This window comes from Melozone crissalis, unplaced genomic scaffold, assembly GCF_028551555.1.
Source record: "Melozone crissalis strain CALT ecotype California unplaced genomic scaffold, PUWL_Pcris_2 ptg000033l_1, whole genome shotgun sequence".
Classification (NCBI taxonomy): domain Eukaryota; kingdom Metazoa; phylum Chordata; class Aves; order Passeriformes; family Passerellidae; genus Melozone; species Melozone crissalis.
In genome coordinates this window covers 13,986,004-13,999,877 of record NW_026535811.1, presented here as the reverse complement: position 1 = coordinate 13,999,877, position 13,874 = coordinate 13,986,004, and the positions used below count along the sequence as shown (strand labels likewise).

Sequence of the window (13,874 nt, the reverse complement as noted above, 5' to 3'; positions counted from 1 at the left end):
AGCTTACTGAAGTTGTGCTTTCAGTGTCAGCCCACCTCCACCAGCTGGCCAGTGGATCCCACTGCTCTTGCTTCAGGAGTATTTTAAGGTTTTCTAGAGCTCCTTTGGGCTCTACATTTGGCTCTGTGTTTCTGAATATGAGAAGAACATGCTCCATTTCCTCTCAGTTGCAAGCTGCAGTATGCTTATCTAGACCCTTGTGATGCCTCTCTGACTGGTGTTCCAAGAAGACCCACATTGTCCTAAAGAAAATTCAATGAACTATTATCTTTTAGTGGTAATTTTGCATCTCTGGTTAGCCACGTACATCAGCTATACCATTACAACACATGACTATTTACATACACAAACACACCTTCACATTTTCCACCAAGGGTATCAGTGCACCATCATAAAAGCAATAGTGCTCTAATTTCAGGAGAAAAGTTATTTCAGTGTTGCTGAAATGGGAATCAGATGGAAGTGGACTGATTACAGCACCACTTATCTCACCTCCTATCAGTAACTTCCGGGCAGCAGAAACTGTTCAGCTGAAAGATTGGCTCTCCTAACTGGGGGTTAATTAACCACCTGAACAAACTGCTAAGTGCAACATTCTTCTTTCTTTCACATGATGATTGGACCTCTTTCTGGAACTCATTTTTTTAGCCAAATATTATGAGATTTGATATATGTCATTTGAAGAAGATGGGTTGTGGCACAGGCACCAAGTATCTGACTCAATCTGTGAATTGTCAGTGATTTGTGCAGTGATACTTTGAAAAGCAAATTCAAAGACACCCCACAAAACAGTGTTAGAAAATAGTTGTTTCCCTACAGCTGATCACATCAGTGGAAATATTGAAGATTCCTTGTTAGAGCAGCTGCTGAGTCCTGTAATATCTGATGTTAACCAGATAGTTTGTACAGATTGAAGGCTGTGTCCCATTTCCCTTCTGCTAGGAAAGACTTCTAAATTTGCCACGTGAGAAGAATTTATTGGGAGGCATCTCAAGCTAGACTGGGCTTAATAGGTGCCTAAGGCTTTTTTTCCAAGCACATATTTGCTGGGATACTCCAGCTGTGGATGTGCTTTTCCTTTTTGCTGTGTGTAACATCTGTGCAGTGGGCTTTTGTTTGGCTCTTTGGTTGTTTTCTTCTCCTTCCCCCAAGCTGCTTTGGCTGCTTACCCAGCTTTTTTACCAAATCGCAAATTTATTTTCCTTCTGCTTTTGGCAGGCCCATATGTGGAACTGTCAAAATGTCACTGGCATCAGTTGTGAAAGGTTAGTGCCACATTATAGTCAGTGAGCTTATTAACACAGAAATGATTGGGTTTTGGAGAGGGGCAGGGAAGGACAAATGGGAACCCGTTTTCCAGGCACCTGCTTTTTCTACTAAACATTTCTTCTTGTCACATATATATTTTCAGAAAGTGGTTGCCATCTGCACAGGAGAAAAATCAGCTGGAGACCCATGAAGAATAAGGCTGGTTTTTGTGAGATTCCAGCAAGCTGAGAGAGGGAGATGGAGAGGCAAAGGGGGCAAGTTGGACAAATTCATTTGAGTGTTGAGTGTCAACAGGTGTTTATTTTCACCAATCCAATGACTAGAAACAAGATCATACTGCAAAAATTGGGTCTGATGAAAACCCAGTGTCAAAGTGGGTAACTGTGGATTCTTTGTTCCATGATACCAGCTTGGCCCCATAAGAGTAATGATTTTCAGTTGCTCTCCCCAGGTTTATAGATGCCTGTATTTATTTAGGTGAGAGCTACTGTTTTGCTTATTTACAGCTGGTTTTGGATTTAATCAGAACGAATTCCAAATCACCATTGAAAAAATTCCCATACTGCCATTTTTATCTGTCCAAGGCCTTTTTAAAGCTTCTGGGGCTACCACTGCAGAGAACCTAGCTGGCAATCTTTAATGTATTAATCTTCAAAATGACCTGCTGAGGTGAGATTTTTCTGGTTTGAGAACTGAGACACAGAAAGCCTTTGTGTGGTTTTTGAGGAGGTGCGTGTCCCTGTTTCCTAGATGATGTCCTGAAGCCAGAGAGGTTCTAACAAACCTGCAGAAAGTTTGATTCTGCAGCTGGGAATGGGGACCTGGTGACCTCCCCAGTGGGGTGGGCGTTGTGGTGGGTGTTGGAGCCCTGTGGTCATGGGTGCCATGTCTCTGTTTTCTAGATGGTGCCTGAAGCCAGAGAGGGTCTAACAAACCTGCAGAAAGTTTGATTCTGCAGCTGGGAATGGGGACCCCAGTGGGGTAGGCATTGTGGTGGGAGTTGGAGCCCTGTGTTCATAGGTGCCATGTCTCCAGGAGCAGGCAGGACAGACCCCTCTGACCCTGGTAGCAGGCTGGACTGCTCCTGCAGGCCCCAGCAGCTCTCCTGGAGAAAATCTGAGCTCAGAATCAGGGGTTTGGTCAAACAAGCAACCATCCCCCACCTCTTCCTTGTGCCAAGCAGAATTTTAATGTACTTCCAATTTCTCTTTTTAGCACACATAAAGAAAAAAAGAAAAAAATTAATAATCATCTATAAGAGAAGTTCTTTTCAGACAAATGGGAAAGCATTCAATGCTGATATATATTTTTCTCCACATTTAAATGGTATCTATTTAAATGCAGATTTTCTGGTTTCATATGTGGAGCTCGGAAGAAACGCCTTTCAATTTAAATGTTAATAGAAGAGTAAACTTCAAAATCAAAATTTCTCCATAAGGGACAGTGTTTTTTCACAGCTCTGTCTTTCTCTACTTCTTCCCTCTTTCTCTTCCATCCTCCTTCCTTTCTTCCTACACCTCAGCCCAGCCTCACTTGCATTAAATAGTCTTTTTAAAAACAAGAATACATCTTTCAGAGCTCCTGAATGAAAATGTTTAATGCTGGGATCTGTGGAATGAGCGTGTTTGAGCAGAGGGCTGGGGCACTGATAAAGCAGAGATACCATCCCTCCACCTCCAGCCTCTTTCATGCTGGCCATTTATTAGGTGTGCTGCTCTGAATGCTTTGTGCTGGGATTATGCTCAGGCTTGTGCAGTGGTTGGGGCAGGGGATGAAAAGAAAGGAAAACCTTTTAGCATAATATTTTAGTTGCTCCTGATTGTGAGCAAAGCTTTGGTGCTGGGACAGGCAGCAGAGGAGGGAAGTCAAATGCAGAGAGAAATAAATAAAACAAAGGTGCTGTTGCCAAATCTCTCTCTTTCTGTATTACCCCTCCTGCTCCCCCTCTGCTCCCTCGCTGCCCATCTCCAACTTCATTTATCTTTGGGAGAAGAGTAGGGTAAATCTGCTTTTTACAAAAAGCACTTAACACCGTCTGATACTGCAGTTCTACATACAAATATGGTTTTTGCTTCTTGTCACACTCCATTTCTCATTTTTAAGGTTTTCTTTAATTTTACTCATCACTCTTCAAATATCCATCTATTTTTGTTCACTCTTCTTTCCTCACTGAAAGAAGAGAAGTTGTTCTGGTTTTTCTTCTGCTTTTTCTGGCCCTGATGAGCTTTATCCACCTTTGCAAGAAGTAGTTCAAGAGATAATAACTGAAGATTAAATCTTAATAAAATTCCATGTGATTAGTGGATATGTTGATACTCTGATGGTGACCAGCATATAAAAAGCAGACTGTAACAGGGCAGAGTCTGCTCACAGATAAGGGCAATTCTATAACCTAAATAATAAAGTAACTAATATATAGAATAGGGCTTTCTTTGTCCAGATTATTTTCATACAAATGTTACTGTATGTCATTATTGTCTGAATGCCTATGTAGAAAAAGTGATCAACTGTCTTCCATGGTCCTCCTGGGAGACAGGAGAAAATCTGATTTCCAGAGGAAAGTTTTGGAGCACCCAATCCTCCCCCTGATTTCAGGGAAAGCAGAGCTCACAGGGCTCTTCACTGATCTCAGTTCCTTGCCCCCAAGGTGTCTCTAGTTTCCTGTGAGAGCCTGGCAGCAGAGCTGTGGGGTGAAGCTGGCCTGGTGCCCTGCTCTGCACTGCCTCCTGTGCACTGTGCCTTGTGGAGGCATACACAGAGAATTCAGTGTCAGAGCAGCACTTCTCACCAGCACTGAGAGCACTTTGCAGTGAAGGGAGTCGCCTTTGCCCTGAACCCAGAGCCCATCACAGATTTCTTCCAGACCATTGGAGAACACAGGGAAACTTGCATTTGGAAATGGGCTTTCTACCTGGCCTCTCCAACCACCCCCAGGGGGGTGAAGGTGCTGGGAGCAGGGAGATGGCACCCCACATCCTCCAGGAAGGATCCCTCTGGTCAGGCTAATGTGATGCTGAGGGACTGTGCTGTCCTTCCTCCCCATCAAGATCATATTGTGCTGTGCTAGGTCCAGGTAGAAGTCACTTCCAGTAAGAGATGACCAGAATAAAGTAGTGTGTATTACCTGAGTTTTTCAAAAGTACAGGATAGAAGAAAAATGAAAAAGGCACAGCTTTGATGCCGTAAAGTCACAAAGTCCTCGCTGAAATTGAGCAGAACCCTACTTCAAATGCCTCAGATTTTTCAACACCTGCATAATCCATGGAAGCTGTGTAATGAAAAGCTTCTTAGCTTGGTCACAACTGAGAAATGTTTGCTTTTTGTGGCCTCACCTAGCAGGAGCAGGAAGGATTAAAGTTATGAATATGAAGAAGAGTGGCCAAAATTGCAGGTGCCTCAGACTTCCCTGTTTCTGTGGAGAGAGGGAAAAGTGGGATGAAAGGGTTGACTGGGCAAATTGCAAGTGTACTCTGCTGGGACCAAAGCTTGGAAATATTCCTAGATGATCATATATTGGAGAGCTGAAATCAAGGATAGTAAATCTGGAGGGAGAGAAAGACTCTCTGAGATCAGCTCTTGAACATTGCTGAAGAAATGTAAATGATCAGCTTCAGGTACTTTCTGATAAAATCACACCAGAACCAGAGGAGAGGGAATGGTGTGGAGTAGGAAAGGTAGAATGGGGCATGACAGACTAAAGTTGAGTTGAATGATGCTTTGGCAAAGGCTCAGTTACTCTGGCCCACTAGATTGGGCCAGAAATCCCAGGGGATTTCTGTATGGGCAGAGCTTTTCTTCCTACCCCGCTGTCACTCAGAGCTGAGTAGCAACACAACAGACACCAAAAATACCCTTTTTCTTCTCTGGCCAAAGTTTCATTTTGAGGCTAAGGGAAAGTAGGATTGGAGCAAAAGGCTGAACCATTCTATGGGATGGTATTCACAGTCATCCTTCTCCCAGAACATAAGTCTTGCACCTTCTACAGTGGAATTGCTTCAGATGTGTTAAATTCCTGCTGTACAAATGTCCCCTTTGTGCATTGAACTCTGATATCCATATCATAAAGTCTTTTGAAGACAAATCAATCTATTCACCCTCATGAGACACTTCTTCTCACCCTTTTCTGTGCTGTACTTAAACAAGCCTCCATCTTAAATCCCTCCCTCCCTCTTAAATCCCTCCCTTACCATCTGGGGGTTTTCTTTTGCCTCTCCTCTGCTCCACATGAGGGAAAGGCAAGAATAAAACCAGAACTTGTTATTTGAGCTCCAGATAGTGCCTTAGGCCACTGCAGAATTTCTTAGGTCCCTGTAATTTTCCCCAAATAGTGGAAGAATTGCTTTCAGAGAGTAACACTAGTATGTGACCTGGTCTGGGAGTTCCCCTTTCCTCTGGTGTTTTATGACAGTTCCCCAGAGATCAGAAATTGCAGAGTCATGTGGGGTTTGCTATTTGCCAGCATAAACCTCTGAAGGTGTCAGCCTTTATAGAAGACATGACTTCATCCCTCCCTTGATGAACTATTCATCTGGCTCTGAAACTGTGGGATTTCTGATGGAGGAAGGCAGACTGAAGTGCCAGCAGTGCATAGCTGGCACCTTCCTTTTGTGATTGTTTCTGTTTTAAATAACTGTAAGAACACTTAAGAACTCTGACGCAGGAAATCCGTATAGATGGCCCATTCTGACAAGAATAAATCAATTTCATGATGTCCACTCTCCATACACCTCATCCTCAGGGACATGTTAACTAGCACAGACCACAGCCAGCTTGCAAAGCTTCACATCAGCTTTCCCATGTAGGTGGGTCCAGACATTGCTGGCAATCAAACAACTTATCACACAAATAACAATCTCTAGTCAAACAGAGGGTGTTGGAATTTTGTTGTTTAGGAGAATTTATACATGTGTATTATAAAGGCCATTTATAACTTCTTGAGATATGAAGGCTCACTTCATCCTTGACAGAGCTGCTTTCCCTTTTTTGAGGGTCTTCTGCTGTTCTTTCTCTCAGCTTTGAGAGAGTTGTGTTTTAGTGTATGTTTGTGATGTGATGTTTCTGAGTCTCTCTGGTGCAGATACTTACATGTAAATGTAATCTGCTGTTACTTTGGTTGAAGTGGGTTGTGCTCATTGAGATTGCATTACAGTAATCTTTAAACTGAGGACTGGGTTACCACATGAATCAGTGAAAGGCACTCAGAGATTCTAACAGTCTCAGGTAGGCTAATACATATTTCTTTTCTTATCTCTTCATACCTGAAGCGCAAAGAAAAGATTAAAACCCTCACCCTCTATTTGCCAACCTCATCCAAAATACAGTTTTAAGCTCTGCAGAGAGAATAGTGAGAGCCAGAAAATGCCACTCAAAATCACCTGCATTAACACTCCCTGGTTCATTGTACCTGGGAGCTGCTGGGCTGGCATTCAATAAAAGACATGTCTGTCCAATTCTATCTTGCCCCCGCTGAAATTTCAGGGTGAGATAAGAGAAGGGATTATGTTGGAGAAAGATACCTCTGTGCTGCTGATTCTTTATAAGAGAAGTAATTTAAACAAAGCTCAGTGAAATCGGGTAAATTGTGCTCTAGGGCTGTGTGCAGTTCTTGAACAATTTCCAATACATATGTTTGGAAAAGGAAGAAAAAGGAGTGATTTTGACTCTTTTCAAGTACAAATGTTTGCGATCCCTGGTAAAGACAAATCAGAGGGAATGTAGTACAGGAGGGTATAGATCACAGTGGCCTGCAGTGAAGGATTATGCTAAAGAATTACACTATCCCAGTCTATTTCTACTTGTGATGTTACTATATTCTGACATTCTGTTCCTAGACGGGCACAGAAATGCATTTGTGAGTTCCTTTTCAATTTTCCCATTTTTTGGAACACCTCAGGAAAGAACTGTGATATACCCAGAATGTCTTCTAAGCAATTCTAGATATTCTTGATATAGACTTCAGGGTGCTTAGTTCCTGCAGAGCTTTCTCTAATGGGAGAAGGAAGGAGGACATGGAGGATGGACTATCTGAAATACTATTTGCATCAAAATTGCACTTTCTGAGGGTCTGATAACAAACACTGTAGTTTGATTTGCTAACAAACACTTGAGAACAAGCAGTTCTGAAAGCAAAAGCTGTGCTGTGTGGTTCAAGGTCTGTCCAGAAATCCTGCTAATACAGATTTATTGATACACTCTCCACAAACTTTTCATGTAGCTGGGAGTGTGCTGAGTATTCTTGACTTGGTTTCCCCATCTTTCAGAAGAGTCTCATACAGCCCTTCCTGTATGTGTTGTGAGGAAAGCAGTCTCTAGCTTTTAGGAGATATTATTAAATTCTGTGGAAAGGGAGATTGATATCAACAGGAAGGCTGAGCCCTTGCTTTAGAAAGATGACTTGCAGTTTCAAGGAAGAGAATGGAACCTCAGAAGTCAAAAAGGCATACTGAAATTTTTAAAAAGCAAAGCTGAATCAGAACATGTTATGTTTGCAGCTGCTGGGGTGTGAAACTTCTTCCACGATGTGATAACCAGCATGAATTACCTTATTGCTCATAAGAAATACAGATGGACAGATATCAGGGTGAAAGGAAGGGCAGGGGCATTTGCAAACTGACAGAGAACCTTCCATCACATGTTGCTTGGAAATAAATGACTCTTAATCAGCTTTTCTGCCTTTCTTTATCTTCAGGAAACCTATAGAGTTAATATTCCCAGCAGAAAACAAAAATGCTTTAAAGAAATGCATGTTGGTTTATGAGAATCTGTCTATATTTTAAGGACATTGTCTAAAATGCTAATGTGTCTCTTTTCATCATGATTCACAAACCTTGTGACTTTCAAATTTATCATTTCAGCTTCCATCATGGGACTTGGATTACTCCATTCTTTGTCCCTTCTCCGATGTTATCAGTCAAGGAGTTTGTTGTTCCCAACCTACATGAAAATGATACCTGTATTCCTTGCTTGATGATCCATGTTGCTTTTGAGTCAGGGTTGAGTTCCCTGCCTTTTACATGCAGCAGCACCTCTAGCAGTGCTAGATATGAAAAGTCTCCCAAAGAGAAGATTATTCACTCATAGCTTTTAGTCAACATTAAAAAGAAAAAGGGATAAAGAAGATGTTTCTAAAAAATGTGTGGAAAGATAATATTGTGTTTTCACCCCCAAGTGATGTTGCTATCTATGTCAACATAGTAAATAATTGAAACAAGCGGTCATATAGGCCAAGCATTAAAAATTAATTTCTGTATTTTAGCTTATGGAATAAGCAATGCAATACATTCCTTACTTTCACCTTGTAGCTACATTTCTAAAGGTTTGGGTTGCTAGATGGTGAAGGGGAATTCAGTGTCCCTGCAATCTGTGCACTTTGCTGCAGTGTGAGGGCTTGGGATGGGAACCCAGGAGAGGATTAGCTGCAGGACCAGCTAAGCAGTGCTCATGAATGCTCTGAGATAAGTTTGTTTGCTGTTGCAGCTCCCATTTGGCTGTGTAAGATTCAACAATGCATTTTGCTGGCATAGTCACTCCTTCAGTTGATTGGTGTTGTCATGCCATGACCCTTAGATCCTATTACCCAAAGAGGTTTTCAAAAAGAGAAAGCATGCTGAAAACTATTAATTTCATAGTCTAAAAATAAATAAAAGCAATTTCAGAAAAATAAACCAAACCCAGAATGTGCTCAAACGTCATAAAGTGGTGTTACATGACAGCATGACCCTTTTTACCTTTGCAGGATGCATTCAGGAAGGGTTTTATCAGTGCCAATCAAACTCAGACAAAACCCCATCAATTTGTACTGATGAGCTATTGTTTATTTATATGTCATCCCTCCATCCTAAATTAGCAGAACGAATTTAGATATTGCCTCGCGTACACAATGCAAATCTTTGCTTTTCTTCTGTCCTTTCCATGTCAAGCACCACACCAACAAACAGTAATCATAAAGAGCCCCATTAACAGGGATTGAGTCTGGGCAATATAGGCTCCTATTCCTCTAAATAGCCTGAGGGTGATGATTCATTTGCATCCATTAAGTACTTTTCCACAAAAGAATCACTTTGAGTAGAGTTGATCCCAGCACTGACTTCAGCTTCATGTGGGCACTGACAGGTGAGGAGTGCCAGGTGGATCCTGTTGGACAAGTGCAGGCTGTTATTGAAACCAAATTTACAACCCCTTTCCCAACACTGCCATTTCCAAGGGCTCCCCTCAAGAGATGTTATGGCAGGACAAAAGCCAAATAGTTTTAAATAGAAAAGAAAGTTTATATTTTATTTGTTTCAGATAATCTCTAGTGGATAGACTTGTGAAGAGCAGATTTGCAACTGGCCTAAGCAGTGGCAATCTTAAACTAAGCTCATTGAACTTGTATGAACTAAGAGTTCACAAAGAAGTTCTATTTGGATTTTGTTGTGTTAGGAAGGGAATTTCAGGCTTTATCAGCAAAAGATGTTGAGGGAAACAAATGTCAAATTTGGCCTACAAATCTTGGTCCTGCTCCTTTAAGTTTTCTGTTTAATGGCAAAATTCATAGAGATAAACACCATTCCTGAGTCTGGCATACATGTTGATGTGATCCACGTGTGATCCACTCTGGGTCCATGAAAACTGGGTCCATCAGCCAGTTTTATCCATTGGGGTAGATTTGAGGGTTCTGGACATCTTGCACCTGAATAAAGCTATTTAAGCTCATTAGAGGCAGGTTGTTTCCATTTGGACAGGCAAATGGTGTTACTTGGAGTCAGCACTCACAGGATAGGGTTTGTAAGGCTGACACTAAGAGCTGTGCAGCACCTTGGAGAGATGTGCTGTGCTGTTATGGAAGATGATACAGGAAACAGTAAAGATTTTATGTTTTCATTTTCAAATTGAGCCCAGGGCCTCATGGACTGAAAAAGTAGGAAGACACTTGGCCATCAAAAATGCTTTCTAATGCTTACTGCTTGTTTTAGAAAGCACTCTGAGAAATTCCCAAGGAACAGAGACACTGCCTGGGGGAAGTACAAATTTCTGCAGGAAATGCTTTTTTTTTTCTTGTACTAGAGTTCCTTGAACATACTCAAATGTAGTGGGACAGTCACAAAACCTAAGACAAAAGGTTTCAAGATACACTACTTTTAAGATGTGTTTCTTGTTAAAAGAGCCTGGTTACTGGTGAGATGAAGACCTGGTTATCTTTATGTTGTCAGAGAGACTCCTTGGAAAATCAGTGATAATCTACAGGAAAGAGTTACAGCTTCAAGGAAGAGGTTGTGTTCCCCAACTTGATCTTGCATAAAAGTGCTATAATGAACATGGACCTGAGTAAACTGCCTTCAAGTCCCTCTGTCCAAGCACACTGATAGACTTTGTGGACACTTAGCATTTTGGATATGAAGTTTTATAAATCTCCGATGATGGTAATTTACCTCTTCACAGAATTCATTGAATCTGTGTTGTGGGTATTGCTGGTCTTTTTATCTACTATGGGAAAGCATAAAAAATAACAGAAACTGAAACATAGTCAAAGGCCAGCCAAAGAGAAAAGCTGCCATAGAGACTGGTGGATGATTCACAGTTTTCAAATCTTCCTTCTCTGTCATAAGCATTCTGTTTCTTGAGAGGAAAAAAAAAAAGTAAAATCATTGCTGTGCAAAAAAAAAAAGTCTCAAGAAGGAAACAAATGTTTAGAGAGTTGACTTGGCTGGAATTTTCTTTGCTCATATACTCTTGATATATCAGTGTTTAAACTTTTTATGTGCGCATGAAGGGGGGACAGGGAATAATCAAATGTTAGTGAAGATGCCCCCATCTGTTTCATTATCTGAGGGTGTGAAGATGCTCTTTAGCTCACATAGTCCTTGCTCTTTCAGTTGCCACGTGGTCTCACTGCCCAGATTTCACATCCAAACCAACTGTGAAGAATTTTTTTTCCCAGCACATGCAGGAGGAGGGTTCCCAGCAGCCCCATAGTCCCATCCTTTTTGCAGAAGATAAATATGCAACATAGCCAAGTCTATAAGTATTCCTTTCATTAAGACTTGGGGGCCCTTTTCCTTTATTTATGAAATAAATGCAGGCCAGCCCCTGTCACCCACATCAGATGTACTCAGTCCCTACTTGAAGAGCAAAAAATGTTTTTCTCCAGTGCCCGACCCTCCTCCTACTCTTAGTGCTCCCTGGAGCAGTCAAAAACATCCTCACCAAAAATCATCTGGCAAGGTCACCATCTGGGGACAGGAGAGGACAATGATGTGTCCTCTGTCCCAGCTGTGTATCTGGAGTGCATTTAGTGACATCTGACACCAGAGTACCTGTGTGCCTTGCTGCTGTGCAGGAACCATGTTCCACTCCTACCACCCCTGGGTGCCATGGCCCAACTTACACGTGGGAAGCTGCGGCCCAGAGGGACTCAGTGACACGTGGGGTGACAACTGAGGTGCATACTCTGTCATGTCTGCGCTGGCACAAAGCATAGCAACTGCTTTGCTGATCAGCTGGAGCAGGGACATCCTTTGGATGCTGGAGAGTATTGGACAGAGATGAGAAGGCAAGATGTAAACAGATGTTGTGCTTGTGCCCAGAGACTGGAGTTACTAGGCACTGCATTGCACTGAGGCCATTTTACAACTTCTAGCTCCTGAGCAAGCTGTCACAAGTCACTTGAGTGCATCTGCACTGCGCTTCATTGTGTGGTAAAACAGTCAGCTGCTCTCACTCCCCAGCCCAAGCTAGTGACTTAATTTATGGTTTGTCCTTGCTCTGAATCACCCTTACCTAAATCATCCCATACCAACACACACTGAAGTCCTTGCTGATCAGTAGCATTTTGGATTAAGACTGTTATGAAGCCCTGATGATGCTGATTTATCACTGTTCCCACTGATGTTGTTTTTGTGTCTTCCCACTGCAGACCTGCGCAGGATGACCGCTGGTTTCATGGGCATGGCCGTGGCCATTATCCTCTTTGGGTGGATTATCGGCGTCCTGGGGTGCTGTTGGGACCGAGGCCTTATGCAGTATGTGGCAGGGCTTCTCTTCCTCATGGGAGGTAAGGATGGTGCTGCTTGAAGAAATGCATTTTTCTTGTTCTTTCCATGTTCCTTTTCTAAGTCACTGAAAATATGTTTTCAGAGTTGTTTTGCCTGATCTGGACTTGGTTTCGTTCTGAGCTCCTTCTGGTGCATATCAAAGATCACACAGTCATATTTACATTTAACTTCCATCACTAAACTTGTCTGGAGTGTCTGTAAGTCATGGTAGTACAAAGGGTAATCTGAGTGTTTTAGTGCAGTACTCCCCTGTTGGATGTAACACTGTCACTTAGCAAGCTCAGTAATAAAAATCCAAGGATTATGCAGATGTTATTCCCACTACTATCCAATTCCACAGTGAGACACTGATACCTAGAAACTGTGCTGAGAGTTATAATCTATATTTATTACTCATCAGTTGCTCATGAGTCAAATGTAACCTTTAGTTTATATTTCTCTTTCTTTGCTGTACCTGTGAAGAGCATTCTCTGTGTTCCTTTTCCCACTCTACATACACTTTCTTGTAGACTTCTCTCTGGAAGAACAATTATCAATCTAGCAGCCTTTTCTCCCACCCGTTCCTGTTTGTACTTGCCTTTCTCAAACATGGATGAGAAGGACCATTCCCTAACAAGGTCTAATCAATGTCTTGTATAAGTGTTGTGATGGTTTCCTTCCCCTGCTGGTGATTCCTTGCCTGAAGTATTTTGTGGTTGTATTTCCTTTTTTTCATGCTGCATTACATTGGAAACCCACAGTCATCCTGCAGTTGGGTGAGACATGCAGACCTTCCTCCACCTTTGTACTTTCCTACTGATGCTCTCCCAATTTACAGCAGAGGTTTGGTTTATTAATCCCCAGGTCCATGCCCTGACACTCTGTGCTTTTGAAAGTCTTCCCATTCCTACTACAACAGACCTGAAGGTCATCCAGCATTCCCCATGTAATGTACCAGCCTTCCTAACTAGAGATGCCATCAAAATTTCTGTTAGCAGCAAATTTCAAGGCACAGTTACTTGAAATGAAGGGTGTGAAAGTCAAGTCTCAAACACAGCTCTGGGTGAATGCCTCAAAGTGAACGCCACTACTTCTGTTCTCTCTTTTCTCTGCTGCTGATTTTTGTTTAGCTGGGTTTCTGCCCTCCGGGCAGATCATCACTTCTGTGCATTTTATCATCTGTTTATCTGTACTGTGGTGTGACACAGATCAGTGTGTGACATAGAGGAGAGATTCTGTAGTCCCAGAAGAGGAGTTAAGTGCTGGAGTAACAAGTATTTATGTTCTAGTGGTGTGCTGGTGACATTAGACATCAGTTCTCTCTGTGCCCACAAACACATTTGAAATCTGCTAGGACCTTGTGCAAGCACACACTGGTCTTCATGGGGATGTCTGTAAATGGTTTGTTGTGGGTGTCAAAACATTATAAGCAATGCTTGCCAGATGAGCTTGGTGTTTCTTATTTATTTAAAAGCCTAGTTTGCTGAGGGGCCATTTTGTTCTAATCTGCTCAGATATCTGCATGGTATTTAATTTACTACCGACATTCAGATTAAAACATTAGGAATATACTAAATAAGTACAGAAAACTTA

The 13,874-nt window shown here is 42.0% G+C and overlaps 1 protein-coding gene across 1 annotated transcript in view; it reads left to right on the top strand.

Annotated features, from left to right (window-relative positions):
- Positions 1-13,874, top strand: part of TMEM178B (transmembrane protein 178B) — a 214,263-nt gene that overhangs the window by 179,652 nt on the left and 20,737 nt on the right. Inside the window, exon 3 of the mRNA XM_054281808.1 lies at positions 12,164-12,301. Within this exon, the coding sequence (XP_054137783.1) occupies positions 12,164-12,301 (138 nt within the window). The remainder of the gene's footprint in view (positions 1-12,163; positions 12,302-13,874) is intronic.